We start from the raw sequence: 19,539 nt of genomic DNA, 5'->3' as shown, positions 1-19,539 counted from the left end.
AAATCTAGTATGTCTATAGCTAAGTCCCGTAAATTGAATACTTTGACAGACTGAGACAATTACTACGTAACTCTTTGCTTGAAAATGTTTTAGGCTGGTATTTTTCTGTGGCATACTGGTCGCTGGCTTGATGTCAAGGTAGTATTGTAGTTTCTCTGATAAAGAAAAGGTAGCTCTTTCTCTCTCTCTCTGTCTTTAAAATACCCTCTATTAACAATAGTTACAAAAACTGTATGGAAAATTCAAACTTTCATTATCTCTTTGTTTTGACTTTGAAAATTGAGGTGGGGTTACTTTAATTGTCTCTGAATTCCTGTACTTGTCATTTATTCTCTCTTATGTCCTAAAGGTTTTGCAGACAACGTATTCCCTTGCGCTTTATTTGTTTTAGGTTAGTTTTTATTCCACTTTTTATAAATAAGACAGAGAACTTATGTAATACACATTCCTCTTCCTGTTTTTTCCTCACCCTGTGAGGTTATTTGGGCTGAGAAAGAGTGACTGTCTCAAAGTCCTTCTGCTGGCTTTCATGACTAAGGCGGGACTAGAAATGACAAACTCCTGGTTTCTAGCCTGGTGCCTTAACTACTAGATATACTTGGGTCTTTTACCTATTTTTTTTCTTTATATATGCTTTTTCTAGCAGGAAGGGCATTTTTAAATCTGTTGATATGTACAACAGATTTAAATGGTGGTAGTGGTAGCTGGTCTCCCACTAATAACTCATAACAATTATAACATATTATTGCTATAATTATGGAGTCCAACAAACTTCAGTTTTTTTAATTGACCTTTTTAATAAACTCATAGAATTGGTGCCAACCCTATTTTATCATTTGAAAAGCTAAAAGCTGTTTTGAAATGTTGTCCTGCAGACTTTTAAAGATAGGGCTCCTGAAAATTTATTTTTATGAAAGAGCAGGTAATAAAAAGCATGTTTTTATGGGAGCTATACTGTTAATAATTAAAGTTTCTTTTAAGTTCATATTTTAAGTACAAGACAATTTCTTCTATTATAATCTCATGCATTATAAGAAAGTATGGCATAGAGAAAACTATATTCTCAAATATAGCTAGCTATTCCGTTACACTTTCCAAGAAGCCTTTCGTAACCTTTAATTAACCTGCTCTTGTTTTTTTTATTTATTATTTATCTTGTTTTCTGATTATCAAACTAGTAATTATCAAACTATCAATATAGCCTCTATTTTTAGGAAGAGTTTTCTGATTACCAGTGTGCAGCATGCCTTGTTAAGAAAAGTCCAAATAAATAATAATATTCTATTCTCAGCAATCCATATAGGAATACTATAATGTGCTGTGCACAAGGCTGTTCTTAAAGAGCACTTGGAAATTACAACTGGTCCATAGTGAGGTGAACCAGTTCTGCTAGTTTCACAGTATAAACAGTTCTGCTCATTTCACATACGTTCATATATACCATTTGCATTACCTTCTAATGAGCCTTTGGGTGCAATTCAAGTTGCTGGCTATGACCTGTGAAGCTTATTTGGCCCAGGATCAGACTAACTGAGCGATTCTTTCAGGGATGAAATTCAAAATTTTTCCCTACCGTTTCTGTGGGCGTGGCTTGGTGGGTGAGGCTTGGTGGTCATGTGACTGGATGGGTGTGGCTTGGTCATGTGACTGGGTAGGTGGGCGTGGCCAACTCAATGTCACTCCCATCTAGTCACATGACCCAGCCCAGCCACACCTGCCCAGGTTTTGTAGGTTTTGTAACAGTGCTACTTAGTTTGACATGTTACCTAGTCAGAGAATGAAACATCTGCAAACACACAACTAACTTCAGACAGCACCAAGGACTTTACAATTCAACCCTGAGCTACATATATTATTCTCTGTTGGAGATGGAAGGATCCATGTTGGAAGATATATTGATTATTGCTGTAATTTATTTTTAAAGTAATTTGAGTGGTTTTTACTGAAGGACAGTGTATTTGTTTTAATTCATTGTTGTCATGAGTTAAGGAATATAACTTGAATAAATACATAGTTTACATTATGTTAAAATTGTTAGCATCTCAGGATCATTTTAATTTCTTGAGATGTTTCAGATTTTTCCATAAGATCGCGTGACTCTATGAAAATTATTGACATTTTTCTGTGATAACTGCATGAATTTTCAGGCGTGATATCACCAAAATCAGCAATATCATAATCTTGGAATATTTTGAACACTTTAATGAATTAATGAATTGGTACCCAAACATAATATTTTCTTATGTGATGCTCCTAAGTGACTAACAAGGGTGTCAGCTTGCTTTTAGAGCACTGATTTGAGGAGGACAATATTGATACTTACACTTCAATAGTACTGTTTATATTAAAAGCTGCATTGATGTTGTCACTACCACCAGACAAGTACGGGTGTTCTCTAACAACAAGCCCTGGATAAATAGAGAAGTGTGCCTTTTATTAAGAGCTAGAAATGCTGCTTTCCATTATGGTGATGCGCTACAGTGTAGCAAGAGCTAAATTGAAAAAGGGTTTCAGGGATGCTAACGCTACATACAGACGGAGGATTGAAAATCTTTTTCAGAACTTGGACTTTGGTCGTGTATGGCAAGGCCTGCGACAAATCACAGGGCAGAGCTTTAAAAATAGTTTGTCTAGCAGTAGTGACTCTTTGGCTGAGCAGCTAAATCAATTCTTTAGCCATTTTGAGGTGGAAACAGGAATGACCATCATTCCAGCATTTACCACTGTACACAGTACACCGTTAATATCTACCACCGATAGACAACCACTTCTACTGCAGATCTCTGATGTGAGACGCGCTTTCCAGAATGTTATCTGGAAGGCATTTGGGCCTGATGGAATCATGGGACGAATTGTTAGGGAATGTGTTGCAGAGCTAGCTGGAGTGTTCAGGGATATTTTCAATCTATCACTGTTGCAGTACTCTATCCCTACCTGTCTGAAGACATCTGTTATAGTGCCAGTCCCTAAGTAGATAGTAGTGGTATTCCTTAATGATTATAGACCAGTAGCTTTAACAACTGTTGTCATGAAATGTTTTGAGAAGCTGGTGTTGAACTATATTAAGGCTCGACTTCCATCTACTTTGGACCCCTACTGATTTGCAAATAGGAGTAATAGCTTAACTCACAATGCTATGTCTATTGTTGTCCATACTGTATTGAATCATTTGGAACAACAGGGAACATACGTAAGGTTGTTATTTGTATATTATATCTCTGCCTTCAATACCATTCTACCCACAGGTTGTTTCTTAAAATGTCCAATTTGGGTATAACTCAGAGGATTTGTTTGTGGATAAAAGATTTTCTGACAGATAGACCACAGTCAGTAAGGATGGGATCTCACGATTCCTCTACTCTGATACTAAACACAGGAGCCACCCAGGGTTGTATGCTAAGCTCTTTTCTGTATTCCTTGTGTACACATGACTGCATCCCATTGTATAACACCAACGCAATTATTAAATTTGCAGATGACATGACAGTGGTGGGGCTCATTAATAAGAACAATGAATCTGCTTATAGAAAGGAAGTAAAAGGGCTGACATTGTGGTGTAAAGAAAATAATCTTACACTTAACACCCAAAAAACTAAAGAACTTATAATTGACTTCAGGAGGAAGAGAGATGTACATTTACCATTGTACATAAATGGTGAGGAGGTGGAGAGGGTTGGTAGTTTTAAATTTCTGGGCATTTATATCTCGAAGGACCTCTCATGGACTATGAATGCTATCATGCTTGTGAAGAAGGCACAGAAGAGGCTGTACTTCCTGAGAAGATAAATCTATCTCAGCATCTACTTCTATCCTAGTATCGCAGCACCATTGTGGGTGTCCTGACATACGGCATTCTTGCATGGTATGGGAGCAGCTCTGTAGCAGACAAAAGAGCTCTACAGAGAATCATTAAAACTGCCCAGAATGTCATCGGGGTCAAGCTACCAGCCCTGGACGACATTTTCGAATCTTGCTGTTTGGGGAAGTTGCATAACATTCTCAGAGACTCTTCCCATCCTGCTTACAATCTTTTTGGACTGTTGCCTTCTGGCAAAAGATACAGAACACTTAAAACTTGGACCACACATTTTCTGAATAGTTTTTATCCCATAGCTATAATTGCACTCAACAATGAATTAAAGGTTCATAACATCAGAGAGCTGTTGGACAGCATTACTTGGTCTGTTGTGTGGATGTTTGGGGGGTTTTCCAGTTTATATAATACACTAACCCATACCAAACAAACCGTTTAATTGTTAATGTTCTATATAAAAGATGTAAATGTTTAAACATCCATATTCAATATTTTTATCAAAACAGACATTTGTTTATATGAAGATAATTTATTAGAAATTACTTTGTGAATACATACAAGGAATGGAAGTAAAAAAATAATAATAATCCTCAAGTTCAGACCTACACTTCCTGGGAGGACATTCTATTTTGATCAGGCATTAGCAGCAACAAAGCATTAGTGGAGTGCAGTATAAGTAGTCATTAACTTATAATCATTCATTTAGCAATCATTCACAATTATAAATTCACTGAAAACAGTGACTTAGAGCAAAATCCGGGCAATTGGCAACCAGCATGTATTTGCGATGGCTGAAGCAGCCTAGAGCCATGTGATTATCATTTGCGACCTTCCCAGGTGGCTTCTGACAGAATCAATGGGGGAAAGCCAGATTCATTTAGTGACCATGTGATTCATTTAACTACAGTGATTTGCCTAACAAGTGGGGCAAAAAGGTTGTAAAATTGGGCATGACCCACTTAACAGTCACCTTGCTTAGCAATGAAAATTCTGGTTCCAATTGTGGTCATAAATCAAGGACTACTTATATATTTATCAATATACTATTCATCAATGTACTATTTCTTCATTCCACCTCCTAAGTGGAATGTTTTTCCACCATATTATAGGATTAGGAGCAAAGACATAAATTAACTTCTGTTAGTAAAACCAATAATAAATCTTACCAAAACAAATCTTTTTGTTTGTCTTGTCCAATTGCCTTTTGATTTACCTTTTCTTTATTTCTGCATTCTTATGCTCTACTGTATGTGCTCTGATCTTATCTCTTAGGTTCTGACTGAACACTAATGTACAACCTGTTTCTTATTTTTCAATTTTCAATTTCTAATTTTTATCTTATCCTATCTTTCTATATCCTATTTTATTTTCTTATCTTTATGCCTTTCTATTTACAGCTTAGCTAATAATTCTCATTTTTTTATCTTTGTCCTATTGATGTTTTATTTTAGCTAATTCTTTAGGGCTCTACAGCTGAAATTTTTAATGCTTTTATCTCCTCTTTTCTCATTCCCAGGATTGGGCGGCTTGCCTTCTTTGAAAGAATAATGCAAATTCTTCTTGGTGCAGTGTGGCCTTCCTGGCAACAAAATCGTTTTTTCCATGTGTAGAAAAAAAGGAGCGATCACCTGGTGTCCCACTTTCCACTTTTATTTTTGCTGCTATAGAAAAGCTGCTGTGGGTATCCCACAACTGAGTGGCCCTTTCTCCGCAGCATGATGCTCCTCTCTTTGAAGATGGGGTGTTTGTTTCTTTCTCTTTCTTTTCTTGTGTGGGATCCCTCCCTCTCTCCCTCTTTCTTTTTCTTTCTCATTCTTCCTCTCCTTTTCTCTGCTTTTTCTTGCCTACTTGGCAAGAAAAAGAGAAAGAGGGACCCTAAGCAGTGGAAATGCAGGAATCTTTATACATTTTGGGGTTCAAGAGTGGGAAATCTGAAGTGGCTGATTCCTAGAGACATTTTGAGCAAGTGAGATAAGATGTTCAAACAAAGGAATATAGTTTTGTAAAGCAAATTGCTAAGAATTTCATAGAAGATGGGATGTTGAGACATTACACACTTGATGGGGATGGAATATCTGCTGTTTCTCAACTCTTGCTTCCTAGGTGAACTTTTTTTAGGTGAGTGCTTTGCATTGTTCTCCTCGGTACAGGATGATAAGTCTATTCTGGCAGTGGAAATATAATGATGTTTGGCCTGTGCATTCTGGGCTTGGTCCATTTTATGCATGCAACTGGTGGGGCAGAGACAGCAGAAAGGAAAGTAAGAAAAGTGTTTGAAACAGGAAAATAGGGGAAGGAGAGATAAAGAAAAAGGTGGAGGAGAAATTGGAAAAGAATTTGCAGATTTATTTTATTATTTTTCCATCATACCTCATTATCTGCACATTATTCCAGCTTTACGCAGTGTGGGATAATCGAGCAACTCTTTTTAAACTAGCAAAAATAAAAGTGGAAAGTAAGACATCAGGCAAACCTTCCTCTATTCCACACACGGTAGAAACAATTTTGTAGACAGGGAAGGTATATCACATCAAAAAGGATTTATTTTTTCTTTCAGTGACAAACTGTCCAATGCTGGGCTATTTGTCTCTTCCTTCTGGCCATCAACATTGCACTTGGTGTCCAGTGTGAGTAGCAGCTGCTTTGTGCTCAAACCTTCACCCCGGCAAAACTTGTAGTGGGGACAGCTGACTGCGGGGCCCAGCGCCAGTCAACTGAGTGATACAGGCATTCTGGAGTCCGATCATGGCATCCAGTTCAGATTTTGCCGCGGGTTGGCCCAGATGACCCCGGTTCCGTTCTCTTCACCCTGGCAATGCGGTTGTGGCTGGGAATTTGAAAAACCCCAATGCCCAAGGTTGCTGCGCACACATCACCCAGTATCCTCTCCAGGCGGCTGCAGCCAATTGACTCACTCCACTCATGAATGGTCGTCTGTTTTTGGGAGTGCAGAGGTCAGCAAGGTCTGTCACAGTTGTTAGTCCTCACAGATTCTCTGTTTCATTTGACAATACAACTGCTGCCATTTTCTTTTGAAGGAGTCAGATCTGTCTTTCCATCCTATCTGTGCTTCTGAGGTCTTCCCAGCTGCTATTGCCTTCCTTCCTGTCATTCTCAGTGCCATTTTCTACTGCTAGTTAGTACCAGATTACCTTTCCACATTCTTAGCCCTTTCTTCGGCTACTTGGCAATTGCTATGATTTCTCCTAGCTGGCTTGATCTCTGAAGTTCCTGCCTCAGCTGTTGCAGGAATTTCTGTATCACGTATAGGCTGCTGCTGTTATCTCCTAATGCAGTGAATTAATACATGCAAGCTAGTTCAAATACACAAATTACAAGAGGAGTTGAAAGAATTTGTTTATTTATTTATTTATTTTTCAAATTTTTATACCGCCGTTCTCCGAAGACTCAGGGTCTTCGGAGATAAAATGTACAGCATAAATAAAACATAAATATCAAAAAAGTTAAAATACAATACAAGTTAAAAATCTGATTCAAATATGCTCAACGAATTAAAATAGAAATATAAAACTCTAAAAATGTTAAAAGCCCCACTAAAAACTTTCAATAAAATCATTAGGCCAACCCTGCTTGGTGAAACAAGAAAGTTTTGAGCTCGCGTTTAAAGATCCGAAGATCAGGGAGAAGACGTAGCCCCACAGGTAGTGTATGCCAGAGAGCCGGAGCCCCCACAGAGAACACTCTTTCCCTGGGGGCCGCCAGCCGACACTGTTTGGCCAACGGCACCCCAAGGAGGCCCTCCCTATGAGAGCACACCGGATGATGGGAGGCTGTTGGCGGCAGCAGGCGGTCCCGTAAATATCCCGGTCCCATGCCATGGAGCACTTTAAAGGTGATAACCAGGACCTTGAATCGCACCCAGAAGACCACCGGTAACCAATGCAGCCTGCGCAGGAGAGGTGTTACATGGGAGCTACATGACACTCCCTCAATCCCCCGCGCGGCCGCATTCTGCACCAGCTGGAGCCTCCTGGTGCTCTTCAAGGGGAGCCCCATGTAGAGAGCATTGCAGTAATCCAGGCGGGAAGTAACGATTCCTGAAGGCTCAGATTTCTGCTCAAGATAAAAAAGTTAAGGAAATTGAGGAGAAATTATTGGAAATTAAAAATTCTGCTACAGTTGAGAATGAAGATTTACAAGAAGAAATGAGGTCAGCCTTTATGACTATGATTGAATTTATAAAAAAGCTGGATGGAAAAGTGCATGAGATTGATCAAATTAACTTGAATTTAAAAAGTCAAATAGAGGATCTTCGGGACAAGGTGGAGAGAGCAGATGAAGAATGGGTGTTATTACAATATAAAACAATGGAATCTGCATTGAGGGTGAAAGGTTTAAAAGAAAATAAGTGAGAGAATCTAAAAAGGATATTTGCCGAAGTCTTCTCACAGGTGATTGGACTGACATCAGTGGATCTTGAAAATCAAATTGAGAAAATTTACCGTGTTAATTCATGGGTGGCAAGGCATAGACAACTGCCAAGGGATATAATGATTTATTTTACATCTAGGAAGATTAGGAGTGTAATTTCACAAGCCTCCTATAAAAGTAAAATTCAAATATTGGGTCAAGAGGTTTTGGTGTTGAAAGAAATTCCTTCCAAAATATTGAGGGATAGAAAAGAATATGCTTTTTTGGTAAAGGAGCTTAGAAACCGTCAGGTATGGTATAGATGGAACGTGCCAGCCGGATTAACAGTAAATTATATGGAAGGGAAATATTGTCTTAACGCAGTTACCAAAGCAAGAGATTTTTATGTTAAGGTATTGAAGGCTGGAAGTTTACCAGATTTAGAAGTTAAGGTGGGAGGAGAAGTGGAAATGGCTAAAAAAAGGGAGAAGGAAGTAAAGCAAACACAATTTGAAATTGGGGCTGTAATTTTGGAAGAAGAAATACAGAGAATAGCAGGGGAGGAGCAAAGGATGGTAATCTTTAAAAAGAAAATAAGTGAGAGAATCTAAAAAGGATATTTGCCGAAGTCTTCTCACAGGTGATTGGACTGACATCAGTGGATCTTGAAAATCAAATTGAGAAAATTTACCGTGTTAACTCATGGGTGGCAAGGCAGAGACAACCGCCAAGGGATATAGTGATTTATTTTACATCTAGGAAGATTAGGAGTGAAATTTCACAAGCCTCCTATAAAAGTAAAATTCAAATATTGGGTCAAGAGGTTTTGGTGTTGAAATAAATTCCTTCCAAAATATTGAGGGATAGAAAAGAATATGCTTTTTTGGTAAAGGAGCTTAGAAACCGTCAGGTATGGTATAGATGGAACGTGCCAGCCGGATTAACAGTAAATTATATGGGAGGGAAATATTGTCTTAACGCAGTTACCAAAGCAAGAGATTTTTATGTTAAGGTATTGAAGGCTGGAAGTTTACCAGATTTAGAAGTTAAGGTGGGAGGAGAAGTGGAAATGGCTAAAAAAAGGGAGAAGGAAGTAAAGCAAACACAATTTGAAATTGGGGCTGTAATTTTGGAAGAAGAAATACAGAGAATAGCAGGGGAGGAGCAAAGGATGGTAATCTTTAAAAAAGAACAAGGAGTAAAGAAGCAACATTGTCAGATGAAAAATGTTTCCTTTTATGGGAAAGTGTAAACTGTAAGTAAAAAAAATTGAACATAAAAGAAATAGAAAGGATAATGTGTACTTGTTTGAGTTTATAAGTCAAATGTGAGTGTATTATATTTATGCTGTTATTATATATGGTGGATTTATCTATTTTGGATAAAAACCGAAAGTAAGAAAGGATAATGTGTACTTGTTTGAGTTTATAAGTCAAATGTGAGTGTATTATATTTATGCTGTTATTATATATGGTGGATTTATCTATTTTGGATAAAAACCGAAAGTAAGAAAGGATAACTTAAATTCTTTTTTTATATAAAATGTTTTATAGATCGCATTTGGAAAGTAAGTTGGGGTGTATTTGTTTTAACTTGTAAGTAAAATATTTTATTGATGTTATTTTGTTAATGGTGGATTTAGTTACTTTGGATAAAAATTGATGTTGGGTTTAAAGTGTTGGGGGGGGAAAATAAAAATTAAAATAATAATAATAATAATAATAATAATAATAATAATAATAATAATAATAATAATAATAATAATAATAATAATAATAATAATTTAATTTGTATACCGCCCTTCTCCCGAAGGACTCAGGGCAGTTAACAGCCAAGTAAAAAAACAACAATCAGTAAACACAATACAAATATAACAATAACTAAAAAACTTATTCAAATTTGGCCCGAATTTAAAATACATTTAAAACCTTAAAAACCAATTAAAAATTTTAAACCAATAATTTGGTTAATTAAATTAACCAAATAATTTGGTTAATTTGGTTAATTAAATTAAATTAAAATCGAAAGGGAGTTGTTCAAGGTTAAAATGTTAAAATGTTTATAAAATATTTGTAATTTATTGTGAAAATGTTAGTGTAATATTGGAAGTAATATGGGATGTAATGGGGAAAAATTTTATTGTAAAACTTTTTCAATAAAAAAACAACAACATTCTTTGCTGTCCTGTTATATGTCTGGGTCACATATAACATCAGATTACCAACTCCCTGCCTTTCCCTTTAAGGCTTTTTTATAAAGACTATATGTAGAAAGAGAGAAAAGGAACAAGAAGTTTTCTGCTGAATGGTGGAACTGCTAATCTTAAGCCAATTTAGAACCTTACCTCCAATGGACACACCAATCACAGAAAACAAAAGATATGCTTCAATGTTTTGTTACACTTCACTTTCAGCACAAACTAGCAGCTAATTCAGGTAGATTGTGTTAGAAGGCAGACAATACATGAACCACTGGAGCTCTGTTGTTATAGGGCATAATAGCAAAATCATGAAAGCCTGAAGTTAAACTTGAGTTTTTCTCCTTGCTCCTTTTTGTATGGGCTAAAATGATACTTATATAATGCTTATTTAATTCTTTCTTCAAAATCATTTCCATATGCTTCTGTACACAAACTTTCCAGAGATAGACACATCAAATTTACTTTTTTTCCTATGAGATAAATATCTGTTCTGCCATCCTTCCATTCAGTGGAGGTTGCATGCTCAGTTTAATGAATATTGCAGAACTAGAAGCATTTATATGAAGGAGGGCATGAGTGAAGATAGGTAAAGGAGATTGATTAATTCTGTTTTACTTACTTTTATAAATTGAATTTCTGCTTATCCACAGATTAGATGGACACAAGAAAATATAAGATTTACAATCCTAAATTTCCTGTCTAATTGTAGCTACCTGAAAATGATTAAAATAGCAAATACTTACCTGGCATTTTATCCCTAGGTTGGGGAAATGATGAATTGATGTTTTCGATTCATTGAACTGAAAGCTGATTGAAAGATAATAGGAACTATGATATATTATTTGAGAGAAAACTAAAGGACCTAATCAATAATGAATTTATTCATTTTCCCTTTACTTTCCATCCTCATATATTACTCTTCACAGAATAACACAGTTGGAAGGGATCTTGGAGATATTCTAGTCCAATTTCTTGCTCAAGCAGGACAGCCTATATCATTTCAAACAAATTGTCCAAGTAAAAATGTCTTTTTATTCTCTTTTATAATGTTAAAAGTTTTTAATATTAATATTAATTAGTACATTTTGTTTTTAATTGTTCTACACCATTCTGAGTCACTTGAGTGTGAGATGATGAATAAATAAAATAGTGATACGTTTTAAAAACATTTACAGGATTATGATTACATGTTGTTATAACTTCAAAGTTATAAGTCTTCAGATTGTACTGGGGGCAGAAGCAAGGAGATTGTAAAGCAAGATATTGTCTAAATAATCATACTTTATTCCATAAAATACTCAGAAAATAGTTTCCTGGATTTCAATCAGCCATTTCAAATTAGTCCTAATCTGAACATTATTACAATTTTACTCCCTGTTTGGAATGAAGTAAAAAACAGAAAGTCATCTCCTGCAAATAGCTTTGCCAAGCTTCTGGCAAACAGGCACATCTTCAAAAGTGCCACTTCTACTGATGAAGGAAACTAGCTGGTTTAAATCAAATGAGAAACCTCTTATTATACAAAACCATAGTATTCCACATATAAAAATAAATTAAATTGTAAATAAAATAGATAGCTCACGCTGAATAAAACTAACATATAGTATTGTCTGACAACCACTTATGTAATTCTCATTTCAGTTAAACTACTTTTATGGGATACAACTTATCCATTTCATACCTTCCAAAGATTTTGGGGCAATAATTTCCTCTCAGGTTTCTCTTTTTAACAGTGGGTGTGTGCGCGCACTTGATTTATTTGTAAAATAATAAAGGCAGGATACAAATAAGTAAAATAATATTAGAGTTTTCAGAAAACTGAAAAATAGATATTTGCATCTGCTAGGGTGCAAAAAAAATGTGAATGCATTTTTATTCATTAACTTATTATGTGAAATATGCCATACTGTATAAAGTAACCTTGGAGAATTCTGAAATAAAAGTTTGAGTGGTGGTGATTTCTATATTACATATTTATATTTTATATTATATGTTACCTAAATAGTGATATTTCACTAAAATTTTCATTTCAAACACTATAAATCAGTCTTAACAAGAACAACAAAAATCTGGTTCTTCAGAATAGATTGATTTTGAATGTCCAATACTGGTAATGTATCAGGATTTTTATTACAAAAATCATTATCTGTTTGTATATCATATTTATATTTACTGGGAAAAAGTTATAAATGAGAAAATGCAGTTCTTTTTTATATTCTTACAAGGTACCTCTTTTTTTTCACCCTCAGCTGTAAGGACAAGGTATACTTGGAGAAGCTCCCAAACACTAGTATAATTATCCCATTTCATAATGAAGGTTGGACTTCACTTTTGCGGACTATACACAGCATTATCAACAGGACGCCAAATAGCTTGATAGCAGAAATTATTCTTGTGGATGACTTCAGTGATAGAGGTAAGGCAAAAGGCAAACAAGATTCACTTCACAATTACTGGTTATAACTTCCTTATAAATTATAACTCTCCTTTGTGGAATATCATTTTTTTTCTGTAGGAACTTTGTGTTCAATTTTGATTTTATTAGAACAAATATTCTGCTTAGTTCTTTTTTTTTTCCAGAGCATGACACATTATGTAGTATTAACAAAAGAAGTTAGAACTTCTGTGTGTCCTTTTCGCTAAAATAGAATAGTTAAATAGTTGAATGTATTTGTAGTTTTCTAGATAAGTGTGAGTAGGTGCATGTGTGTGTATATGTATTAGCAATAGTAGTATTCATCTGGATGAAAACCTTTTGACGTTGACTTTTAAATAAAAATGTTTTATTAGATTTACAACTTTTATATTTTATTGCATGGTACAGATTAATAGTTGTGCTGTAATAATGTGGTAGTGCATTAGAATGACAATGTTATAAATTCAATTTTTAGGACTAAAAAGAAAAATTGTTTAAAAACATAAGTAGCCTCAAATTCTTTGAAATCAATCCAACAGAATCAGATGCATTTCCATCTATTGCAGTGGTAGTCAACCTGGTCCCTACCGCCGACTAGTGGGTGTTCCAGCTTTCATGGTGGGCGGTAGGGGTTTTGTCCGATACTGAAGCACTTTCCTTTTTTTTTAATTTAATTGACTTTTTTTAAAAAAATTCATAGCATTATTTAAAAACATTTTCATTAGGTTTTCATAAATTCCCCGTGACAATTTAAATTTCTAAAAATATACTATTTGTATCACCCGCGCATAAGTTTAGTTCCCGTTACGTAAATGAAACTAAATGGTGCTACAGTGCAACCACAAACAAAAGAGCCTCATCCCAGAATAGCTCGCGCATCTCCCCCCATACCACCCAGCTGTAACAGCCCCCCCAACCCAATCCACGATGTGCGAGAGGCATGCGCAGAAGACGAAACACAATGCATTACTGTGGAACTGGTGGGCGGTTAGAAAATTTTACTACTAACAGAGATACAAAAGTGGGCGGTAGGTATAAAAAGGTTGACTATCCCTGATCTATTGTCTCTTGGAACTAAATTTTGTACTTAACAGTACAATTCTATGTAAATTCATTGTACTCATTCTTCTACTCTATTAGGGAACTAAAGTAATATAATATTTAAAGCATTCAACTAGGTCTGTAAGAGGCTCAGATTCAAATGTGAGGGTTTATACATTGTTTTCACATGACTAGTCATTATGCCCAAAATTCCTTATGAGGCTGTGATAATGATTCAGTTCCTGTATATATAACCATTTATATGGTTATCCACTTCTTAGAAGAAAAGCAACATATATATTGCAAATAGATAAATAACAGCACTTGAAATTAAAATATAAGGTGTAATGAAACATATTTAAAATTCATTTAAATATACCTTATTTTTTACTAGGGTTTAGAATATGATACTAAGTATAATATCTAAGTTTCTGAGTAAGTCTGTGAAATGCATTGATGCTACTTGCATTTTAGTGTACCTTTTCTTGAAGTAGATTGACATAAAAAGTAAAGCTTCTGAATCAGATTTAACTCTAAGTGACTTCATGGATATGTCCAGTGGTTTTCCTTAGTCTCAATGTAGAAATGCTTTATCATATCACAAGCTATTCTAGGCTGTTGGTTTGAGCTCGGAACTCAGACCAACAAACTAACTACCAACCCAAGCTACTAATATTCAAACACATTTCAACAAGCTATTCTTTTTTTTTTACTTCCCAGTCTAACTTCTAATACTAATTGGGTTCAATCTTTCTCAACTTTTTGAGATCAGCAGGTTGGACAATTTGTAGATTAGAGTAAGTCTATTTAATGTGAAACCTATTCATGTTATGTGAAATTCCTTTGAAATCCCCTTTGCGAACATTTTCCTCTATATCTTAAAAAAAGAAATAATTTGTTAAAAGCCTTTCTTGGAGGTAGGGTACCATTTTAAAATATTTTTGTTTTTTGTTTAACTTTTGCTTTTAACCCTTACATAGTTGTTAATTTTAATGCTTTTAATGATTTTTAATGCTTTTTATACCACTGTAATATCCAACCTTCACTTTGGGTAGTGAAATGAACAGCATATAAATTTAAAAAATAAATACAAACTGCAGTATCAGCTCCAATATTATTTGGATTTTCCAATTCTCCTGAATGAGTTTTGAAACTTGCAATTTCTAACAATAGTTAGAAATCCTATGGTTAGAAATCCCTGTCTTGGGAACTCTGCAGCCAACTCTCTTTTAAAAAAATAGATTTCCCATCTCCCTCCTTAGTTTGAATAGATATAATTTCACTGATTCCTTAGAAGGATTTGCAGACATGTGAAAATTCATTTTCATATCAGTTGCTAACTGTTGGCTCAGGGCAACTTTTGTTTGATGTAAACTAAAATTTGTTATTTTCTGTTACAAATGTGTTGCGTTAATTATTAAGGTTGATCTTACATGCTTTGGATATGATTTTATTTTCCCTAGCAACTAAGCATTTATCAGATGCAAGCATTGTCTTCATTAATATTTCCAAGCCTTGGATGATATGTTTTTTTCACTCCAGATGAATTGTTGCAGTATTTTTCTGTGACAATGCTACAGATGGTGGAAATATGTGTATTTTTGTTGTTCTTGGATGATAAATATTAATTTTTGCACAGTTAAGAGAAAGAAATAAGATGTGCCTCAGAAATATAATTTTGAATTTGTAGTTTTGAAACTGTTAGAATGTGATACATAGAAGGAGTAAGTAAATATATGCTTTGCACTGGTTTATGACCACAATAATTATGTGATTTGAGGTAAATATATAGTAATAGCAACAACGTTTTTAGACAAAAAGGGGAAATGAGAAATGTGAAAATATCTGTGTATTTCTTTGAGCCTTGAAAAGACCTCTAGGCTCTTCGCTAATTAACAGTTGGCTTTAATTGAACAGTCTGTGTAGGAATACTGGAGAGAATTTCAGCAGAAGCCTACTAGTAACTAGTACAGCTCACACAGCAAAGTTGTGATGTGGCCATTCATTTCATGCTCATAACCACTGGCGACACTGCAATCTGCTGCCTGCTGCATTTCCCAGTGGACTTTTAAGAGCAACCCTATGTTGACCAATTTGCAGTAATCCACATACGAGGTAATCAAAGCATGATAATTATCATAAGGTTCTCCTAATACAAAATTGGTACATTAGGGGAATGTATGAAGCCATTGTATGAGCCTGATGCAACCTGTTCTTCAAAAAATAGCTGTGAGTCCAAATTGCACAACAATAATTAAGAGGAAAATGCAGTCCCACATAAAGGGCTAAAGATGAAACATCTCCAAACCCAGATGGATAAAATATATGCAGCCATTCAGTCTTGTCAGGGTTGAAGTAAGGTTTTTCTTCCCTATCCAAACTTGTACAATCTGACACTGTGGCATATGCTTCATCACACCAATTCACCAATCCTGAAATTATATATTACTATCACAGGATAAAGCTAGAAATAGAAATTAAACTAGAAATTAAAATTAAAATAAGCAAGAAAATGGTTAGAGAACACCTATCTGATCTTGATGAATATAAATCACCAGAACCTTATGGATTATTTCCCAGAGTTCTGAAGGAACTGGCAGATGTTATCGCAAAGCCATTGTATCATATATTCCAAAAATTCTGAAACAACAGGAAATTACCTGAGGATTGGAAAAGAGCTGATGTGGTTCCCTTTTTCAAAAAAAAGAAAGAAAAAAAAAACAGACCCAAGAAACTACAGACAAATCAGCCTAACATCAATACTTGGGAAGATACTGGAAAATATAATAAAAACAGATCTGCAAACATCTAGAAACAAATAAAGTTATAACTAAAAGCCAGCACAGATTTGTTAAAAACAGATATTGCCAAACCAATCTTATTTCATTCTTTGACAAAGTAACTAAATTTGTAGACCTGCAAAATGCTGTAGACAAAGTATATTTTGACTTCAGCATGGCATTCTACAAAGTAGACCACAACCTACTTCTTGGTAAACTAGAAAAATGTGGGATAGACAGCATCACTATCAGATGGATTTGTAACTGGCTGACAAACTGTATTCAGAAAGTACTGTAGTCCTTAATGGTACCAATTCTACATGGAGGAAAGTAAGCAGTGGGGTACCACAAGATTCCATCTTAGGCCTAGTACTCTTCAATATCTTCATAAATGACTTAGAAGAGGGAATAGAAGGGTATCTCATCAAATTTTCAGATGACACTTAGTTGGCAGGAATAGCCAGCATTCTGAAGACAAGCTCAGGATCCAAAAAGATCTTGATAGACTTTTGAAAAAGGGCCCTATCCAACAAATTTAATGTGGAAAGAAGCAACCCTAACTGTCACTAACCCTAACTCATCCGGTTTGAGCAAATGGACAGGTCATTGCTAGGGGGCCAGCCATCTTCCCACGTTATGGATGAGTTAGTCTTGGAGATGGGCACCAACTAGGAGGTTCTGTGGTTTGTGGTAATCCTGAAAATAATGGAGGAAATAGTCCTGGGCCTAGCATGGCTAGATAAGTGGGGGCCAACAATCTGGTGGGGGGGTGGTTGCTGACATCTGTGGATAGGCCTGGGCCTACCCCACTGATTCATGAGGAGTGTCCTCAAACCATGACACGAGGCTGGGGGGCCAGGCAGGTAGTAGCGTACGGAAAAGGGGGGCTACCCTGGGGTGTATGTGGATTTGAATGACGTTTTCAGTGAAAAAGAATGTGACACAGGGGCGGGTTTCAAAACCTGTCGCTACTGGTTCGCTCATGGGTGTGTGCATGTGACACTTTTGTACAGAAGCATCCGGACGAGTGAGTGGAGCCTCCTATCACTGCTGCTACCGGTTCGCTCGATCGGGGGCGAACTGATAGCAACCCAGCACTGATGTGACACTTTGCCTCCCCACCCCCACCCCCACTGACTGTGGGATAGAGATCCTCCCCGGGGCTACATTGCCGAAGCCCAAGATGTATTCCATGATCCCACAGGAGCTAATGGAGATGAAGGCATATATCTAAAAGAACCTGAAATAAGGGTTCATCCGACCCCTCGTGGCTGGGTGGCTGCTCCTGTCCTGTTTAGGGAGAAGAAGGTCAAAGGTTTACAGTTATGTATAGACTTCAGGGGGATCAATGCAGTATGCATGGAACACTTGTACCCCCTCCCACTGATGGAAGACATGTTAGCCCATTTGGTGGAGGGATGGGTTTTCACCAAACTGGACCTCTGGAAGGTGTATTACAGAGTCAGGATAAAGTCCAGGGACAAATGGAAAACAGCCTTTGATTGCCCCCTTAGGAGCTATGACCCCTACAGCAGCCAATAGCTTGCCACAGGAACAGGAAGCTCAAATTCAAAGCCCAAGAGAAGGTATAAATATCTCTCTCTCTCTCTCTCTCTCTCTCTCTCTCTCTCTCTCTCTCTCTCTCTCTCTCTCTCTCTCCCATGTGCTCATTTTTGCCCAGGACCCAAAACACCCATGTGGGCCTGTTCACCATTAAATCATCTTCACAAACAGCCTCCATGTTTCCAGTGTCTTCTCCCCACTTGGAACTGAACCCAGATGGGTTTTCTTCCAACAATGTCTTCAGATCAACTATCCCCACCCCCCAAGAACTTTTATTATAAAAATGTTTTTACAGAGTATGCTAAAAAAAAGAGTGAAGATACATACAAATCAAAACTGCAAATATTTGGCAAGGTAGCAAATGTTTAGCTCCCTAAAATGGCTGTAAAAATGGATGAAAGAAGGGGACAGTTTTTATTTCATTCTATAATGTTATCTTATGCTAACAGAGTCATACATATAAAGACCCATCTATGATAGACTAGAAAAATGTTTCAGCATATGGTATACCACTGAATATTCTGCCAAACAACTCTGTTAATTTATTATATGAATTATATACATTTTCCCTGGCCCCAAAATCTGTAAGTATTTTTAATTTAAAAGAATAATCATTTCTGGCATTTAGACCACACAGAATTGTAAGGACAAATATAAATCTTGAAAAAATTATGCAGGATTCCTGTATTAGTTAGAAAAGGGAAGAGGAGCCCTCAGGATGCCCGAACGATGAGTTGCGTGGCAAATACATCTGATCAATGAAATGAAATAATAAAAAAGAATTGCAAGCTAAGCCAATCCTCAGAATAGTTTTCTGATAATTATGCATCAAAAGCTTGAGTAAGACAATTTCACACAGAAATATTACCCTATAGATTTATAAAATTGATATGTCTATATGATTTGGTTTGATTGAAGACCAGAGATTTGAAGACACTTTATTTTTGATTCAAATAGCAAGCCTCCAAATTCACTGCATACAACTGGGCTGGCAGAAGGAAATATCCTCCTTTTCTCTTTCTGTGGGGCATTGTTGAATAGAAGGGCTTGACTAAGAAGATGTGGCATTCCAGAATGTCTAAAAAACATTTTGTAAAGGGAGGTGCGGAGAGAGTTAAGAACCTGCCCATAATGGCTGAGGGAAATGTCAGGTTGTTAAGGCCTTCTGGAAGGCCAATGGGGCTGGAACCATTTGGAACTTGGGGGGAAGCTTTCCATTATAACAGACTAATTTTTAAAGTAGGATATCAGTATTATCAATAGAATAGCAAAGTTCAAATCAGAGGAGAGGAGGAAAGCTATATAAAAACTAATCTAATTCTCTGAAAAGTGGTTGCCTCAGGCAGCAAAATTC

General features: G+C 36.1%; 1 protein-coding gene across 1 annotated transcript in view; it reads left to right on the top strand.

Annotated features, from left to right (window-relative positions):
- The window catches only part of GALNTL6 (polypeptide N-acetylgalactosaminyltransferase like 6), a 962,275-nt gene that overhangs the window by 552,795 nt on the left and 389,941 nt on the right, over window positions 1–19,539 (top strand). Inside the window, exon 7 of the mRNA XM_058192360.1 lies at window positions 12,635–12,801. Within this exon, the coding sequence (XP_058048343.1) occupies window positions 12,635–12,801 (167 nt within the window). The remainder of the gene's footprint in view (window positions 1–12,634; window positions 12,802–19,539) is intronic.

Source organism: Ahaetulla prasina, chromosome 8, assembly GCF_028640845.1.
Source record: "Ahaetulla prasina isolate Xishuangbanna chromosome 8, ASM2864084v1, whole genome shotgun sequence".
Taxonomy (NCBI): Eukaryota; Metazoa; Chordata; class Lepidosauria; order Squamata; family Colubridae; genus Ahaetulla; species Ahaetulla prasina.
Note: the sequence above shows the minus strand (reverse complement) of the source record. Positions and strands in the feature narration are given on the sequence as shown.